This window comes from Callorhinus ursinus, unplaced genomic scaffold (genome assembly GCF_003265705.2).
Source record: "Callorhinus ursinus isolate GAN/ISIS: 27379988/994484 unplaced genomic scaffold, GSC_fseal_2.0 scaffold37, whole genome shotgun sequence".
Taxonomy (NCBI): Eukaryota; Metazoa; Chordata; class Mammalia; order Carnivora; family Otariidae; genus Callorhinus; species Callorhinus ursinus.
The window spans coordinates 78,323-97,983 of NW_027397099.1; the positions used below are offsets into that span (position 1 = coordinate 78,323).

General features: G+C 44.7%; 1 protein-coding gene across 15 annotated transcripts in view; it reads left to right on the forward strand.

Annotated features, from left to right (window-relative positions):
- Window positions 1-366: 366 nt before the first annotated feature.
- WDR59 (WD repeat domain 59) overlaps window positions 367-19,661 on the forward strand; it is an 84,186-nt gene continuing 64,891 nt past the window's right edge. For 2 of the 15 annotated variants that reach the window (XM_025888869.2, XM_073880009.1), the window contains exons 1-3: window positions 367-519; window positions 14,498-14,547; window positions 19,427-19,518. In XM_025888869.2, coding sequence (XP_025744654.1) covers window positions 14,532-14,547; window positions 19,427-19,518 — 108 coding nt within the window. In that variant the 5' untranslated portion in view covers window positions 367-519; window positions 14,498-14,531. Of the gene's footprint in view, window positions 520-1,698; window positions 1,777-14,495; window positions 14,548-14,798; window positions 14,908-19,382; window positions 19,519-19,661 lie in introns of those variants that run through there. The other 13 variants (XM_073880008.1, XM_073880014.1, XM_073880015.1 and 10 more) reach the window with 12 other exon arrangements.

Sequence of the window (19,661 nt, forward strand, 5' to 3'; positions counted from 1 at the left end):
TGCTTCCGACGTTCAGCTTGTTACTACATACTACATACTACTACATACTTGTTACTATATACTACATACATGTTACTACATAGCCTCCCTTCGCCAAACCCGCACTCGCGAGCTCTCCGCGAGTTACCCACCGGCTGCTCACCCTCGGACTACGACTCCCGGTAGAGCTTGCGGCACGGGGCGTGTGCCTGCAAAGCAGCGGGGAGCGTGGGTCACTCAGGCTGAGTGACGGAAGTGGAGGGGGCGTGCCTGTTTTTGGGTAGGTGCGGTGCGGCAATTGGAGGAGCCGGGAGAGAGGGCGGAGCCTGTGTTTGGGTCAGCCAATGGCTTGAGGTCTGGCGGAAGAGGGGGACGGGGCGTGGCAGGGCTTACTCGCGGGCTGCGTGGGGCTCACTGAGCCCGGGAATGTGGGTTTAGGGGGGTGGAAACGCGCAGTCCTGGGGCGGGGGCGGTCGGGTGCAGGAGATGGCGGCGCGATGGAGCAGCGAGAACGTGGTGGTGGAGTTCCGCGACTCCCAGGTGAGCCGGGGGCCAAATGGAGTCCTCTGGGCATGCGCCCTCATCCGTTCCCCTCCCCCACGCTGCCGGGTCTGTCTCCGGGGTGGCGGAGCGACCCTCCAGCCCGGGCTGGGGAAGAGGGGTAAGGGGGTGACCCGGAGCTGTCAGACCCGAGAGGGCGAGGGGAGCCTTGATGACCGTTGGAGGCGGTTGGGGCGGGCACGGACGGGATTTGGGGGTTCCCCGCGGGGGTCCGGGGAGTAGGGTCTGCCTTCGGACACCGAAGCGCAGAGACTGCGCGCGAGTTAGTGTTGAGGAGAGGCTTCCCGACACCTGGGTGGTGAGCGAGAGGGTTTGCTCTGCGAGGCTGGGTGCTCGAGGCTTAGTGACTTTGGATAAGTCGCAGAACTTCTCTGAGCCTCAGCTGCGTGGAGGTAATAACCTTCCCTCACAGGACTTTGGAGTGGATTCGATTAAAAGAAACACAGAACTAACTATAAAGTACCTGTTTCGGCAGCTAAGCTTTTAGGTGGTTGCTGATGCTAGAATAGTGGAAAATACCATATAGGGAATAGGAGTGTGCGCTGCACGTATTGCCCAGGTTCGAATCCCTGGTTCGAAATCCGGGTTCAGCCCTAGCCTGCCATCTCTTCTGAGCGCATCAGCTTTCTCACCTGTGTGAAGGTGAGAGTCGTGCCTGCCTCATAGGGCTGGCGTGAGAATTTTATGATATATTGAGGATATGTGGTACAGTGACAGACACGTGGTTAGCCTCAAGTTACTTTAGCGTTTACTAGGGATTTTTTTTTTTAACCATTTTTGTATTTCGTGCCTTCCTAATGCTAGCCCTTATGCTAAGTGATTTATCTATATTTACCTTTTCTAATTCATGAAAGAACCAAGATAAGTCGGTGTTATCCCTTTTTTCCAAACAGGGGAGATGATCCCTGTTTGGCTGATCTCAAGTGACTTGGCCAAGGTCTCCCATTATGTGGCCGAATTGGGATTTGAATGCAGGCATCTGGCCCCAGGGCTCTTGTTGGGTTCTTTGCAGTACTTTGCTTCATATTGTAGCAATCTGTCATACAGTAATTCCATAATAAATACCCCATTTCCCCTTCCCCATCACCTAGGACAGTGTCTTGGGTGATTCTCTCCATTCATTCAACAAATATTTATTGACTACCTTCTGTGTGCCAGGCTTCCATCCATGGATTTATGCAACAGGAATTTACTGAGCCCTTGCTGGAAGAACACTGCACACTGTATCAGTACTCAGGTGATTTGTACTGAAGGCAAATCTGGATTACAGCAAGGGGTGATGTGGTTTCTTCTTTCTAAAACTCCATCCCTTTTTTTGCCATAAAGATTAATGAGTGGAGGAGCCACCCACCGATTTGCTCTGTGGTTCCCTCTGATACATAGCCCCCCTGGAGAATTTGAGCAGCAACATTCGGATTAAAGAATTCTAAGGCACTTTGCACTGTCAGCACGGTGTCTCTGGGAGGCCTGCTGTCCCATGGGAGGCGCCAGACTCCTAGGGAAAAAGCGCCACATTCCTGTTACCCTTCGTGTTAATTGCTTTCACTGGGGACTGGGAACAGAGTCATGTATAGTTACCTCTGAGCCTATTAATTTGGAAGCTACTAATCTGCAAATGCTTTAATTCTCAGAGAAACCCAGGTAGTCTCTGTATAGAGCTGTAATTGAAGACACACTGCAGAGAGGGTGCTGACACATATATTAGGATGTATGAAGCAATATCAAATAATTAAACCTGAACAGCAGTGGTCATAGGAAGAGAACAAAGTAAATTGGGTAATTTAACTGCCTTGTGGGGGTTTCTATTTTTCTTTCTGATTTTTCTATTCAGTTGGAAGGATAAGACTTAGTTTGAATTAGCATGGTTTTGTGGTTGTTTCTGGTGGTAACTGGAAGGGATCTAGACCCCCTTTATTAACTTTATTCAAGTAGAAAGAAAAAATCAAAACTCTTCATATTGCCTTTCTGAAAAGGGAGGACAGAACAGTAAACTTTTCAAAACCCCCTGCCTCTTCTAAAAATCATTTTTTAAAAAATCAAAGCATTTTGGTTTTTCAGAGAAAAAGCCCAGCCTGAAAGGTGAAATTTTTTTCTACAGTTTCTACAAGCGTCATTCACTTTTATAAAACCATGCCTTGAGATGTTACTGTCACTGATTAATAGCAAAGAACCTGTGGTGCTTGGCAACTACTCTGAAGTGATCCCTGAAATCGATGAGTGTTAAGAAAACTTAGAGATAACTTTCTTTTCTTTTCTTTTTTTTTTTAAAGATTTTATCCATTTATTTAACAGAGACACAGCTAGAGAGGGAACACAAGCAGGGAGAGTGGAAGAGGGAGAAGCAGGCTCCCCGTGGAGCAGGGAGCCTGATGCTGGGCTTGATTCCAGGACCCCAGGACCACGACCGGAGCCAAAGGCAGACGCTTAACGACTGAGCCACCCAGGCGCCCCTAGAGATAACTTTCTAGAGCAATACTCTCCAATAGAATTTCCTGTGATGATGGAACTGTGGCCATTGGACGCTTGAAATGGGGCTAGTGCAACTGAGAAATTGCATTTTTAACTTAATTAAAATTGAATTAGTTGCCATTTAAATAGCCACTTTATCAAGTGGCTGTGCTATTAGAAAGTGCATTGGAGTTGAAATCGTTTCCCCTGGCAAAGAGGTAAGATGGCAGAATATGCAGTTCACAAGTCTCTAAACCAACGGGAAGAGCAGAAACAGTTCAGAAAGTGATTGTGATGAAGACAGGAATTTGAACTCATAGCAGCAGTTTGCTTAATGTCTCTGCTTTGGCATCCGTGGGATGTCTCAAACTCAGTATTCCAAAGTAGCTGGCCCTACTTGGGGACCACTCTCCCTGCACCCTAGCTTTATGCTGCCTTCCAATTCATCCTCCCCAGAGCCAGAGCAGTTTTTTTTTTTTAAACCAGGTTTATTGAAGTATAATTAATGTACAATAAAATTCCCCCTTTTACGTGGACAATTTTTTGAGTTTTGCCAATGTATATAGTCCTGTAACCAGCACCACAGTTAACGTATAGCACTTCCTTTGGCAGCTGCTGAGGTGATTTCTGTAAGACAAGGAATGTACGGTATAGAACCCTTTGGGCCTGGCCTGTCACACTTAACCCAGTGCCTTTGAGATTCACCCATGTTGATGAGCATCAGTTAGTCTGGTCTTTTTTATTGCCCACCAATAGTATTCCAGTGTATGGAGAGACCACAGCCTGTATCCAATCACCTGTTTGTGGATATTCAGGTTGCTACCACTTTTTGGCGATTATGATTAAAGCTGTGATAAAATATCAAGTTGATTTTTTTAAAACCTAACTTTAAGACCTAGGGGTGTCTGGGTGGCTCAGTCAGTTAAGCATCTGACTTCAGTTCGGGTCATGATCCCAGGGTCCTGGGATCTTAAAATCTTTTTTAAAAAAATGATGAAAACCTTAGTGGAGTCTGTAACACTGAAGGGGATAAGAACTATACATAAGCACTGTGCTCAGGTTAACAATTCTGAAACCACTGTACGTGTCTTTTGGAATGAACAAGTAAGTAAATGGATGGAGGATGGCAGGGGGACCCAGTTTCTCACAGTAAGAATGGGAGGTTACCAATAAGCAAAGGGTGGAGCCAGTGTCACTTGTGATAATGGATTAGAGTAGAAGATGTTAAGTATGAACTCATATTCAGCTTAATATAGATAGAGATGATTACATATGGAAATATTTACAGATATATGTATACACATGGATTAGTATACACATGGATTAGTACACACATACATTGCCTGTTTTGTCAGATGAGAGTACCTAGAGGCAATAACACCCCAAGAGCAGTGAGCACATCTAACACCAGATCTTGGTTTCTAATGTCATTCTCCGATAAAAGAAACCAGGGATCCTTAGAGAAATGGCTATTTTGGGGACTACAGCAGGAAATATACATGATAAGAGTTAAGCATCTTGTAGTGCCAGAAAATAAAGGAGTACTGTATATTTAAAAGATATATAGGGCGTCTGGGTTGCTCAGTCGGTTAAGCGGCTGCCTGCTGCTCAGGTCATGATCTCAGGGTCCTGGGATTGAGCCCCACATAGGACTCTCTGCTCAACAGGGAGTCTGCTTCTCCTTCTCCTCCCTGCTTGTGCTCTCTCTTGTTATCTCGCTCTCTCTCTCAAATAAATAAAATCTTTTTTAAAATAATACAAAATAATTAAAAAATAAAAGATAAACAAACAAATGAAAACAGTGATGGGAGTATGTCACAAGAACACATGAACCCCCTGAAGAGCTCCCAATGGTGAAGGCTGGGACAATTTGAGAAACAAAGTAAAAATAATAAAGTACTACTGGATTATAATCCGAAGTATAAAATAAATAAGAATTCATACTGATAGAAGCAACTAATTGAAGAAAAAGAAAGAAGTGAAGGAAGGGAGGAAGGAAGCAGTCCCTACTCTTTTAAGTCTGGGCTGCATATACTGACTATTTTCCAAAGACTACAGTTTAGACAGAAGGCAAAAAGAGTGAAGTTTACAGTGGAGAAACCTGACGAGCACTACCTCAGCCAGGTCAACATCAACAGTGATATGTCATGTTCACAGTAAGCAGCCTTGATATGATGGGATGAGAATGACACCTTATCTCTGGGGTCTTCCTCCCCAAAACCCATAATCCCAGTATATTCATGAGAAAGACATCAGACAAATCCCAACTGAGGGACATTCTACAAAATACCTGACTAGTACTCCTCAAGGTTGTCAAAGTCATCAAAGACAGTCTGAGAAACTGTCACAGCCAAGGAGCCTGAGGAGACGTGATGACTACATGTAATGTGGTATCTTGAATGGAATCCCAGAACAGAACAAGGACATGAGGTAAAAACAAAGGAAATCTGAGTAAAGTATGGATTTGGCTTAATAATATCAATTTTGTTTCGTTAATTGTAGAAAATGTACCATACTAGTGTAAGATGTTTTTAATAGGGGCAACTGGGTGTAGGGTATATGGTAACCCTCTGTACTGTCGTCCCAGTGTTTCTGTAAGTCTAAAATTATTCTAAAATTTTTTTGAAAACCTAAACATTTTTTCCTAATTCCTGTTAATACTGTTAATCAACATAATTGATTTTTTAAATATTTTTTCATTCAACAAATATTTGTTGAGTGCTACCACATACCAAGCACTATTCTAGGCACCAGGGAGACAGCAGGAGTCAACAAGGCAAAATGTCTACCCTCAGGGAGCTCAAAGTGGAGCAGCTGGAGAAAGATGAAAATAAACAGTCACGGAGGGGACAGTAGGTGTAAGATGTGATGTGAGAAGTAGGCCGAGACCAGCACATAAAACAGTCCAAAATAAGGAATTTATATTCTACAGGCAACAGGAAGTCACTGAAGCATTTTCATCAAAGGAGGGATAAGTTAGGGTTTTTTTTATAAAAGATTTTATTTATTTATTTGAGAGAGGGAGAGAGCACAAGCAGGGGGAGCGGCAGAGGGAGAGGGAGAAGCAGGCTTCCCGCTGAGCAGGGGGCCCGATGCGGGGCTCCATCCCAGGTTATGACCAGAGCTGAAGGCAGACGCTCCACCAACTGAGCCATCCAGGCACCCCTTCTGTTTTTTTTTTTCCTCCTAAGATATTTATTTATTTATTCATCTATCTATCTATTTATTTATTTATTTATATTTTTTAAAGATTTTATTTAGAGAGAGTGCACGTGTGTGTGCTCAAGCAGGGAGCGGGGAGAGGCAGAGAGAGAATCTTAAGCAGACTTTGCACTGAGCACAGAGCCTGACACTGGTTTTGATCTCACAACCCCAACATTGTGACCTGAGCTGAAATCGAGAGTTGGAAGCTCAACTGACTGAGCCACTCAGGTGCCCCTTAAGATTTTATTTTTAAGTAATCTCTACACTGAATGTGGGGCTTGAACTCACAACCCCGAGATCAAGAGTCCCATGCTCCACCAACTGAGCCAGCCAGGTGCCCCTGTGGCATAGTCTTTATCAGGCATTCTTTTTTTTTTTTTAAGGTTTATTTATTTTGTTTATTTTTTTAAGATTTTATTTATTTATTTGTCAGAGAACACAAGCAGGGGGAGCGGCAGGCAGTGGGAGAGGGAGAAGCAGGCTCCCCCTGAGCAGGGAGCCCGATGTGGGACTCAATCCCAGGACCCTGGGATCATGACCTGAGCTGAAGGCAGACGCTTAACCGACTAAGCCACCCAGGCGCCCCTATTTATTTATTTTAGAGAGAGAGTCAGGGGGGAGGGGCAGAGGGGAAGGGAGAGAGAGTCTTAAGCAGACTCTGTACTGAGCGGGGAGCCCAAAGTGGGGATCGATTTTAGGACCCTGAGATCATGACCTGAGCTGAAACCAAGAGCCAGGCACTTTTTTTTTTTTTTTTTTTAAGTAGGCTCCATGCCTAGCGTGGAGCCCAACTCGGGGCTTGAACTCATGACCCTGAGATCAATACCTGAGCTGAGATCAAGAGTCGATGCTTAACTGAGCCACCCAGCCGCACCTATGAGGCATTTTTCTAATGACATTTTAAAATTTTTTGGCTTAAAAATTATTTTATTAGGAATTTATCACACATGTGAGTGCTATGGGTACCATGTGAAGAACATTAATAAAATGTACCCTCCACATAGCTTACGTAGTAGACCATTCTAGTCAAATTTACCCTCTGGATACCTTTTCCAGAACATATCCCTCTCTTCAGACCCTTTAGAGGCAGTGATTAATCATTTCTGGATTAATCATTTATTTGTTTTTCTCTGTAGTTTTAGCATACATATATGTAATTGTAAACAATATTTTGTTCTGTTTTGATTGTTTTTGATTATTCTATAGATGAAATCATATGGTATGAATTTTGTGAATCTTGGTTTTTTTTTTTTTTTTTGGTCCTACTATATTGTTTTTGAAGCTCATCCATGTTGACTACCATGCCTGTGGTTTACTAATTTTTCTGTGAAGTAGTGTTCCACTGTATGAATGTGCCACAGTCGATTTATCCCTCTGTCATTAAACATTTGGGTTGTTTCCAATTTTTACTGTAGACGATCATATATAAATACGGTATTTATTTGGTGTAGAATTGCTGGGCCACGGATTGTGCATATTCTTCAGCCTCATCAGCAAATATCAGATTGTTTTCCAAAGTGGTTCAGATTTTATATTCCTAGCAGCGAGCTTAAAAAATTCCTTTTGAGTCATATCCTCATCAACACTTGGGGTTATCAGACATTCAAATTTCCCATCCTTTCAGCAATTACTTCTTGAGAGTCTACTGTATGCCAGGCACTGGAGATGGCAGGATGATGGTCTGAATATTTGTGGCCCCACCCACAATTCATATGTTGAAGTCTAACCCCAGGTTATGGTAGTAGGAGGTAGGGCCTTTAGGAAATGATTGGGCCATAAGTGTGGAGCACTCCTGAGTGGGATTAGTGCCCTTTCCTGGGCTCTTCTCCCTTCCCCCTCTGCCGCATGAGGTTACACCTGGGTAGTCTAGGAAATGAATCCAAACCAGACAAACAGGATGCGTCATCTCTCTGCCATGTGATCTTGGGCAAGTTAGTTCCTTTTAAGCCTCAGTTTCTTTATCCATGAAACAAGAATAATAGTATCTACCTGTGTCCAGGATTCCCCACACTATGTCTAGTTTCACTAGGAGGATTCACAGTTGTATTTGTAGTTATGATTTATTGCAGTGAAAGGACACAAAGCAAATTCACAGTGCAAAAGCGCATGGAGTAAAGTCTGGAGGAAACTAGGTACAAGAGACCTTTTACTGTGGAGTCACTCAGGACATGCTTAATTCCTCCAGCATCGAATTATAGCAATACATAGGAAATGTGACCAGGGAAGCTCATTAGTCTCAGTGCTCAAGGTTTTTATTTGGGGTTGGTCACGTAAGCACCCTGTGGCTAGCATGAACCACAACTCCACACCCCAGAAGGGCAGCAGGAGCTCAGCATAAACCACGTTGTACACACAGTGTAGGTACAGTGAGCCATTCTTATCAGTTAGGGAATGGTGGGAACATTCCAAATCCCAAGTTCCCAGACACCAGCCAAGAACCCGCCTTGCAAGCAGGCCTTTCTGAGGTGAGCAGTCTCATGCCTGCTGTACTCTTCTGCGCACTACCTGACAGTTAACTGTGACGATTATATGAGGTAGTCAACACCGAGCACTCAGCACAGTGACCAGCATATGTTAAGTACTTGATACATGTTAATGATTATGATTATATTAGAAAACTTGTGTAGGAAGCAACACATAGTCTGACAAAATAGTCTTATGGAGCCGAAAGGACCTTTGGAAGATAGCTCATCCACTTTCTTATTTTACAGATGAGGAACCTGGGACTCAGAAAGGTTAGGTGATTTTCCTAGTCATACCCAGTGTGTGCCATTTCAGCTTGCAAGAACGCAAGGATGTTCTCATTTTAAAGAGGGAGACTTCCTGGGGTGCCTGGATGGTTGGTTAGGCATCTGCCTAACCCAAAGGCAGTTGGTTAGGCATCTGCCTTTGGCTCAGGTCATGATCCCAGGGTCCTCAGCAGGGAGCCTGCTTTTCCTTCTCCCTCTGCCCCTGTCCCTGCTTGTGCTTTCTCTCTCTGTCAAATAAGTAAATAAAATCTTTAAAAAAAAAATAGAGTGAGACTTCCCAGAAAGCACCCATTGTGCTGAGTCTGTGAACACAACCTCGGATACAAACCTCTAGAAGGTATTATATGGGGATGGTTTAAAAGCAGCCTCAGCAGCAGTGTCTGTCTCTGATTTAAAGAGACTGGATCTTGTCATTTGAAATGCTGTGATCCTTTTTATGTCCATCGGTTTTAGTTTGTGATTTTATTCTATGAAATCTGATAGTTCCATTACAGTCGTTGCTCAGGCATGTGACAAACTGATTTGGGGGACCTGACCTAGCTCTCACTTGTGTTGTTTGGATGTTTCCCATTTTGCATCATGTGGAAGGATGAACGGGCAAAGTGTTTTCATATTTTTGAACAGCTCTTTCTAATTCAGCTGGGGTTGAAAGAGAAGAGTTGATTTCTTTCCTAGTCCCTTCAAATCGAGATTTTGTTCTGCAGATAGCATTGGTCTCTATAGAGGGGCTTTCTTCTGCATTGAATCAGGGTAGAAAGATAGTCTTAATGAAGCTATATGTTACAGATTTTTCCCAGAGAGATAAATCTTCTGAGAGAATCATTGTGTTTGTACCAAAATTTAACTGTAAATCCGAAATGGATTGGTAATGCAATCCATCTCCAAATTCATTGTCACCTGACCATTGTAAAGTATCATACCTGTCATTGTCTAAAAGATAAAAATGTTATAGCATAAGCCTTTTATTGGTAGCAGTTTTATTGAGATATAGTTGACACATTGTATAATTGCTTGAAGTGTACACGATTCAGTGGGTTTCAGTGTACTCACAGAGTGAAACCAGTACCACCATCATTTTTAGAGCATTTTCCTCACCCCAAAAAGAAATCTTGTACCCTTTAACCATCAGCCCCCAGTCCTCCAACTACTCCAGCCTTAAGCAATCACTGTTCTGCTTTCTTCTCTATTGATTTGCCTATTAAGACGTTTCATAGAAATGGAATCACATAGTATGTGGTCTTTGTGATTAACTTCTTTTACTTAGTTTTTTTTTTTTTTTGAGAGAGAGCACGTGCACAAGGGAGTAGGGGGAGGGCCAAAGGGAAAGGGAGAGAGAATCTCAAGCAGACTCCCTGCTGAGCGTGGAGCCTGAGAAGGGCTCCATCTCATGACCCTGAGATCACACCCTGAGCCAAAATCAAGAGTCTGGCACTCAACTGACTGAGCCACCCAGGAGCCCCTCACTTGGTTCTTCTTAGGGTTTGTCCATATTGTAGTATGTAGCAGAAGTTCAGTCTTTGTTGTGGTCGACTAATATTTCATTGTAGGGATATATCACATTTTGTTTATCCATTCATCAATTGTTGGACATTTGGGTGGTTTCTGCTTTTTGGCTGTTAGGACTCATGCTGCCATGAACGTTTCTGTACAAGTTTTTGTGCAGCTTAAACTTTTAAGACCTATATTGTGTCTGGTAGCTCGCATTTATTCGGTACATACCGTGCACTGTGCCAGGCATTGTACTAGTGAGTTGATTTTTACTTGTGAGCAATTGCAGTCAAATGGAGGAGATGTGTCAGTAAATAGAGGATTATTATGAAGTATCCCAAGTACTATGTAAAGATAAGCCTTGAGTACTAAGGAAGCACAAGGGAAGCACAGGTGATGCACTGGGTGTGTACAAGAGGGATGGGTCAGAGTAACTTTCTGGGATGAGCCTGCACTGAATCCTGAAGGACAAGAGGGAATTAATTGGCTGAGTGAAGAAGGAAGAGAAGTGTTATCCAGGCAGAGGAAGCAGCGGGTGTGGGGGTCCAGAGGTGAGAGGGTGGTGCTTGCTTGAATTTGGAGGGCTAGAGGGAATTCATAATAAAGAATTCATCATGGCGGGGGTGTTGGGATGGGGTTGGAAGGTGAGAGACGCAAGTCGGGCTTTGGCAGTGAGCCGAAGAGACGTCTAAGTGATCTTTACGCTCATGCTAAGGGTGTCGTCCTTCACCCTGTGGGCTGTGGGGGCCACTGAAGTAGCATGAGCCAGCAAGCAGGGGAATCCTCTCTCTCAGCCATCACTGGGGCTCTGCTCCCTCTCCTGCAGTGGGATCATGTGGCTCCCACGGTTCTTAACCCCCTGACTCCCAGACTTAGCATCTCTCAGCTGGTCCCTGCCTGGTGCCCTAAGGTGGGGAAGCCTCCAGGGGGGACTCCTGTCCCTCCGCCCTGGAGCACCAGCTTTACTCTGGTTAGGTGCCCTTCTCTTCCTCTCCATTTTCCTTTTGGGACAGCCGAACGTGACCCTCCTTAAATGTGCTACGAACATGATGTTGACCCCTTTTTTCTGGGATAGGAGTAGGGACACATCTGTTAGGTGGCCTTTTTTTTTTTTTTAAAGATTTTATTTATTTATCTGACAGAGAGAGATGGTGAGAGCAGGAACACAAGCAGGGGGAGTGGGAGAGGGAGAAGCAGGCTTCCTGCCGAGCAGGGAGCCCGAGGCGGGGCTCGATCCCAGGATCCCGGGATCATGACCTGAGCCGAAGGCAGTCCCTTAATGACTGAACCACCCAGGCGCCCTGTTAGGTGGGCTTTTGTGTCTTACTTTTTAAAAATAACTTCCTCTGATAAGGTGATATGGTGAGTTATGATACTCTATTTGCAGTTTTGGCTCCTGGGATTTTTCTGTGTGGTTTTTAAACACTGAGAATATTGTTATATAAATACGCATCATTTACTTGTAGATAAAATGAAATAAGCAACTCTGTATAAAAGTTTTTCTGCGTTTTGATGGATTCTGGAGGTGGAATTTTTGAGTCATAGCCTTGACTTTTATTATCATCATTGTTATTACCAGGCCACTCTCTGTTATCACTGTACCACAGACTTAGCGGCTTTAAACAATACCCACTTATTAGCTCACAGTTCTGTGGGTCAGAAGTCCAGGCATTGCTCAGCTCCTTTCTCTGTTGAGAGTCTCCTAAGCTGAAATCCAGGTGTCAGCTGTCTGGGTTGTCATCTGGAGGCTCAGTTGCCTAAGGAAGAATCTACTAAGAGGCTCATTCAGGTTGTTGGCAGAATTCAGTTCCTGGGGGTTATAGGACTGAGGCCCGTCCCTGTTTTCTTTCTCTTTCTTCCTTCCTTTCCTCCTCCTTTCTTTCTTTTTTAAGATTTTATTTATTTATTTGACAGAGAGAGACACAGCGAGAGAGGGAACGCAAGCAGGGGGAGAAGGAGAGGGAGAAGCAGGCTTCCCGCCGAGCAGGGAGCCCGATGTGGGACTCGATCCCAGGACCCTGGGACCATGACCTGAGCTGAAGGCAGATACTTGACTGAGCCACCCAGGTGCCCCTCTTTTTTTTTTTTTTTAAAGATTTATTTTATTTATTTGAGGGAGGGAAAGAGAGCACCCAAGAGTGGGGGTGGGGGGCGTGGGGAGGGCAGAGGCACACTCAGCATGGATCCCACAACTGTGAGATCTTGACTTGAGCTGAAATCAAGAGTCAGACACCCGACTGACTGAGCCACGCAGGTGCCCCTAGGTCCCTGTTTTCTTGCTGGTGTTTATTTAGGGGTCACTTTCAGGGCCTTGCTGTGTGGTCCCACCTTCTCCACAGCTAGCAAATCTTCCTCACATTAAATGCCTCACCCTTAGAATGTCTGACTGCCTCTGTCTGTGACCTCTAGACCTAGATTTAAAGGGCTGATGGGATTGGGTTTCTCTGTCTCCCCACAACCCTCAAGAACTTTTCATCATCTCAAACAGAAACTCTGGGGGCGCCTAGGTGGCTCAGTCATTAAGCGTCTGCCTTTGGCTCAGGTAATGATCCCGGGGTCCTGGGACTGAGTCCTGCATCTGGCTCCCTGCTGCTTCTCCCTCTCCCCCCTGCTGCCCTCCCTGCTTGTGCTCTCTGTCTTTCTGTCAAATAAATAAAATCTTTAAAAAAAAAATTCAAACAGAAACTCTGTACTCATTAAACGGTAACTCCCCATTCTCCACTCCCTGCCCCCTGCCTCCTCTATTCTTTCTGGTTTTATGAATTTATCTATCTGAGCAACCTCATGTAAATGGAATCATGCAATATTTGTTCTTTTGTGCCTGGCTTGTTTCATTTAGCATAATATTTTCCAGGTTCATCCATCCCATAGTATGTAGGCCATTGTATGTGTATACCACGTTTTGTTTAGCCATTCACCTGTTCATGATCATTTGGGTTGTTTCAGGTCTCTTTATCTTAAGGTCAGCTGATCTGGGTCCTTAATCACGTCTGCTAAATCCCAGAATACTGGAGCCGTCTCTGGATTCTGTCTACCACATACCCTCTAGAAAGATCGTACTACCTCTCGTTGGAGGTACCATCTTGCCTTCTTTCATACCTTTGTCTCTAAATGGTTCAGAAGAGTGTGGAAATTGCATCTCATGTCACTGCCTGCCTTTCCAGCTGGGTTTTTCTCTGCTCACAACTCTAGAGCAATGAAGGATGCATAACAATCACTTTTTAGCCACCAGTGAGAGTGCTCTGGCTTCTCGTCCCCGATACTACCTGTGACATATTTCTGAGGATGTATGAGAGTGTGCAGTAATGTCCTGAGAATGCAGCAGGATTTGGACTTGTCCAAATAAGAGAATTTAGGGCTATAACTGCCATGATTAAAGTCAGCCTCATGTTTCAGCTGAATGCAGATTCTTTTGATTCATTCTGGTCTTTTGGGATTTGGAAATTGGATCCTGAAAAGATGGTGCTCCCTAGGAACTGGGGGACCTGGGAAATGGAAATCATTAGAATGTGCTAGAAATCTCAGATTAAATGGGAGCTGAGCATCTCAGTAACAAGACTATGACCATAGATTCAACACGGGTGGTGTTTGAATATTACCACTTGCCATTTGGCTTGGAGGAGGAGCCATGGCCTTTGGAAAGGCATGGGGGTGGGGTGGTGTGGGATGGTGTGTGTGCATACGTGTGTGTGTGTGTGCATGTGTGATGTCCTAGGTTAAGTTTTGCTTTGAAGGGGCTCTTAGTAGCTCTGTTAGCTCTGAGGTAAGTTAGATTCTCTAAGGGTCTTAGATTATGTCTTCTCAATTTAGAATATGCCAGCTTGCTTGTGGGTAATCCTGGTATTGGGGAACAGATAGCAACCACCCTATTGTAGCAGGTGAGTGTGAGATGTGGGCGAGGACTAGCAGGGGATAAAAGCGTCCCCTGTAAGCAGTGGATCCTACCTGCCAGCCGGGGACTTAACCTGGGCCATAGGAAGAGGAAGACCCCGAGGTGACTACGTGCGTGTCTTCTCCAACCTAACCTGGCTTCGCGGGCAAAACTGAACATGTGTTCTCTCTCTCAGGCAACTGCAATGTCTGTGGACCGTCTCGGGCAGCATGCTGTGCTTTCCGGGTAAGTGAGCTTGCAGCATTACCCTGCTGCGATTTCTGGGAAGAAACTACAAATCGGGAGGTTTCTGGGAAGTTGGAAAATACTCTTTCTCTTTAAGGATTGTGGTCATAGGGCTTTGTTCTGCTCTCCTAGTGACCTCGGGAGGTACTTAGAGGGATTGTTTGCCATTTATTTTTGTCTCTGCCCTAATATGTAAGCAGTAAAATTCCTTTGAAATTTTAGTGACTGGTACTTTGGTCTTGGAATTGCAGTTTTCTGTGTATCGCCCGGACTCTGTAGAAGGATGCTGTCTGCTGTGGTCTCACAGGTAGTTACCAGGATCGACGGCATCTGGGTCCTAGTTTGGCATTGCCATTTACTGTGAGTCCCGGGACACTTATCCACTCGGCCTCCCTGGACTTCAGTTTTCTTGTGAAGGAGTTTGATTTCGTTATGGAGAAATCGAGCTACATAATTTCTGTGGTGTCGTCTGGCCCAGCATTTTTAAGATTCTGGCAACTAAGCACCATCCCAACATTTGCTCATCACTGCGCCATGGTACCAGTGTGCTGCCACATAATGGCCAGAATCTCCCCTCCCCTTTCATATTCACGACCTCTCTAAGTTTGCTGTATTTTCATTAACTTAGTTGTTTATGAACCCATTTATCAGTTTTTTTTTTAACTAGTCTCTCCACCCAACGTGGGGCTTGAACTCAACCCGGAGATCAAGAGTCACACGCTCTACTAACTGAGCCAGCCAGGTGCCCCTGAACGCACTTATGAATTAATGAATTATCTTCTATTTCATTGTTTTATTTTGAAATCATATTTTAATTTACCTTAAAAAATGTAGCAAACATTTAAATAATTCAAAAGGCTATGCAGTGAGAAGTAAGTTTTCCTCCTTCCTTTTGACCCCCTCCCCAGAGACACTTACCATTACCATTTTCTTTTGTCATACTGGATGCATAGCTGAGGAACAATTGGTATGTCTCTTTACCGCCGCCTCTGCACTCAGGAAAAAAAAACAGCTTTATTGAGATAAAATTCACAAATCATGCAGTTTACCCATTTAAAGTGTGCAAGTCAGTGGTTTTGGGGATATATTATTTATTAACTACTCAGTTTTTTTTTAAATCTTTTTTTTTAAATTTTATTTATTTATTTGAGAGAATGAGAGAGAGAGAGAGAGAGAGCATGAGAGGGGGTTGGGTCAGAGGGAGATGCAGACTCCCTGCTGAGCAGGGAGCCCGATGCGGGACTCGATCCCGGGACTCCAGGATCATGACCTGAGCCGAAGGCAGTCGCTTAACCAACTGAGCCTCCCAGGCGCCCCATTAACTACTCAGTTTTTAAACCTGGTTTTTTAAAATCAAGGAAGTACATATATATAATTGAAAAAGTCAGTATAGCATTACAAGGATTATATTGTCAGACAGCAGAATCCTACCTCACCTTTTCCTTATCTCTGATCCCACTCACTAGAAACAACTGAGACTCTTTTAGCTTTTTCTTTGGGGTTGCCTCCATTGTTTCAAATAGTATACATATACTCGGTATCTTGATTTATCCATCATAGATATATCTCATAGATCATAGATATAACAAATTGACTTCTTTTTTTTTAAGATTTTATTATTTGCAGAGAGAGACAGGGAGAGCAGGAACACAAGCAGGGGGAGTGGGAGAGGGAGAAGCAGGCTTCCCGCTGAGCAGGGAGCCCGATGTGGGACTCGATCCCAGGACCCTGGGACCATGACCTGAGCCGAAGGCAGACGCTTAACAACTGAGCCACCCAGGCGCCCCATAACAAATTGACTTCTTAAAATAGATGAGGATTTAGCACTATTATTTTCCTCTGTGTGTCCCTTACATGACCTCCCCCTCCTTCCAATATAGTTATGTAACAGTTTTGGGCTGAGTCAGTATTTGGGGTTCTTTACTCAGAGTAATTTTGAAAGGTCCTATACCATTCTGATTCTGGACTTTGTATGTGACCTATTTTTTGTCTTTGGAAGCTTTCAAATTTTATCTTTGTCTCCAGTGTTACTTTTACCTCCAGGTGTGTGAAATTTTTCCTGTGATTGCCTTGGTGTATGTCTCTTTTTCATTCATTGTGCTGGGCAGAGCCCCTCTTTTTTATACATCGTTCCTTGTTTTATCTAAACAGATAGAAACATAACATATACTTGGCATCATGTGGCTATATTAACAACCATAAAATACAGAGGTGCTAAGGGATAACTGTGTCTCAAATGTTAGACTTTTCTGCATTCACTGATGTGGCTGTTGTTATTTGTAGCATCCTAGGAGGGAATGGGATCACTTCGCTGGAAGTGAGGCAAGCATTCCTGTTTTGGTGTGCTCTTAGATACATATATCTTACTTTTCAACATAATCTTAGAGGTTCACCATTTCGTATTCTTACATTGAACTTGAAAATATATAAAGTATGTACTTAAGTGAACTGCTCAAGTAAATTTACAAATATATACGCCCATGCGACCCCCATTCAGATTAAGATCCAGAGTAGTTTTTAGCACTGTTGGAAGGCCCTTTCATTCTGGAAGTCCGTGTCTTCCAGTTTGGAGAAGTTTCCCTGCACTGCGTCTTTGGTAATTTCCGACCCTCTACTTCCCGCTCTCATTCTTTCTGGAGCTGCTCCTAGTCCGACTTGGATATCCTTTGTGAATTTTCTTTTGGTCCTTTTTGTTTTGCATTCTGGGAGTTTCCTTCAGCTTTAACTTCCCACTCTTTGATCAGATTTCTTTATTTCAGTTATGCTTTTCATTTCCAGGAGCTCTCTCTTGTTCTCTGTTCTTGACCGTGTCTTCTTCTCCGTCTCTGGCAGTGTTCGTTCCAGGCTTCCTCTTTCCTGTGCACTGCTTACTTCCTCTTTTCCTTCAACCGTGTTGGTGCTTGTCTCCCATGTTGCCTCTGGTGACTGATACTCACTGGCTCTCTGTTACTGTCAAAGAGTGATCAGTTTACGTGTGTGGCAGTGGGGTTTGTCAGAGGGAGATCGGGTGGGGACCAGACCCCTTTTTTGGGCGGGCACCCAGATGTCGTCATCTCCTGGGTTCTGTGTTGTTAACTTGTTGCCTTTGTTTTTTTCTTGGGCTGGTCATTTTCCCCTGAGAAGAATCCTCTTGTCACTTGTCGTTGTCTCAAGACGAAAGCTCGGTGTTGTGAGTACTGAGTAGGGAGGAGGCCGGGGGGCCTCACACCCCACCTCAGTGCCCTGTTTTAAGTACATCCCCTCATCCTCACACGCTGCTGTGCCTGTCGTCCCAGGTCTGGGGCTCCCCTCAAGTAGTTTCTCTAAAGCACGCCCCCCCCCCCGGGTGAAGAAGAGGGGGTCACCCGGCTCTCTGGGGTGTGCATAAACCACTCTCCTTAGTGCTCTTTCAAACCGTGCTTGTTCTGTTCTACGTTTGCTTCTCCAGCCTCTCTGTAGGCCGAAGCCTCCAGCTCCTGGGCCGGCTTGGGTTCTGCAGCGTGCATCAGCTTCCCTGTCATTCACATCCCCTTTGCAGGCACGTGGGTGTCTGCTTTCTTTCCATCAGTTACTATTTGTCCTTGCGCTCTTCACTTCCTCTCTGTCTCTTTGTCTTTGTGGGTTTCTTGATTTTATGTTTTTACTCTTTCTTTCGTGGGTCTTCATGGGGGAATGAAGATACACATGTATGTTCGATCAGACATATTTATCCTGAAGTACTTGCTTTCTGTGGCTCTCCCTTTGCTCTGTCATGCCTCTGACCTTCCCTCTTGACTCGCGTCCCACATGGATAGCTCTCGACCTTTTTTCCTGTTGTTGGTGCTAATGGAAAGATGCCAGCCTCCCTGCTACAGGATCAGGTGATTCCTTCAGAGGGTGTCAGAGATTCTAGATCTTTGTTCTGCACCAGAAGTTCCGGAAGTTCTGTGAATTTGTGTCTTGCCTGTGTTTTCCTGCTTCCCCCCCTAACCCTCTCTTGTCGGGTTTCTGCTAGAGTGTGACGTGCCATTTTAACTTGCATTTCCTATCTCCTCTGAGCAGGGACGATGAATCTTTTTCTTCATCATTGAGCCCACCTATCCTCAGTGATACCCAGGGGCTTGGCGTGTTCTCTAACAACAGCTAATGGCTGCTGAGATGTTGATTCACACACCAAGGATTTTTCCCTTAAAGCAGAGGGAAGATAGGTGAATACAGGACACTCCTGTTTTCAGAGCCTTTATATTGACTGGCACCTTGAACATTCTCAGCGCTTAATATGTTAATTTCACTATTACTTTACTGGTTACTATTTCCTTCCCAACAGTCTTAACCAGGTCGTCAGCTTGCAAGGGAATTTGAGATTTTCTCCAGGATAGTTGACTGAGAGATGAGTGATGTGTGTAGCGCACGTTTACTGAATGCAGAGCACTGTGCCTGGTGAGGAGAGACCTGCAGAGATTGGAGACACGGTCCCTACTCCACCCATTTGGCTCAGGACCGAAGCCTTACCATCAGTAGTTGTACTACAGAGATAAATGCTACCCTCACCAAGCAAACCGCGCGGTGGGAGTAGCGCGGACCCAGGGACCAACCCTAGTGGGGCGATTGGGAAGCACCAGAGAGGCTTGGCGCTGAATCCGGTGGGCAGATGTCAGACTTCCAAGGATCCAGGGGGGAAGGCCATGTCTAGAGACAGGCTCGCACAGGGATGTGGCTCCCTCTTTTCGGTTGTATGCCTTTCCGAGTAGATGAACATCGTACACATCCGGGGTTTTTTTGAGCGCTGTTTACAAACCATATGTAATTCCAAATGTACTTTTCTGTCTTAGTGCTAATGCTGTTACATCGTTATAATGTTGATGTTGTTTTCCTAGCCGCCGATTCTTATACATCGTTAATCTAGATGCCCCTTTCGAAGGTCACCGAAAGATCTCTCGCCAGAGCAAATGGGACATTGGAGCTGTGCAGTGGAACCCTCACGACAGCTTCGCACACTATTTTGCAGCTTCGGTGAGCTCATTTAAGCAGTATAGGAAAAGGCTTTTAAAAGTGTGAGCTGGGGCCAGTAGGTCTATGTTCTATGTAGAGAAGAGAATGTAACCATCACTTCTCAGGCAGAGAAGAAGTATGAATGGTTCTAGAGGGAAGATGGA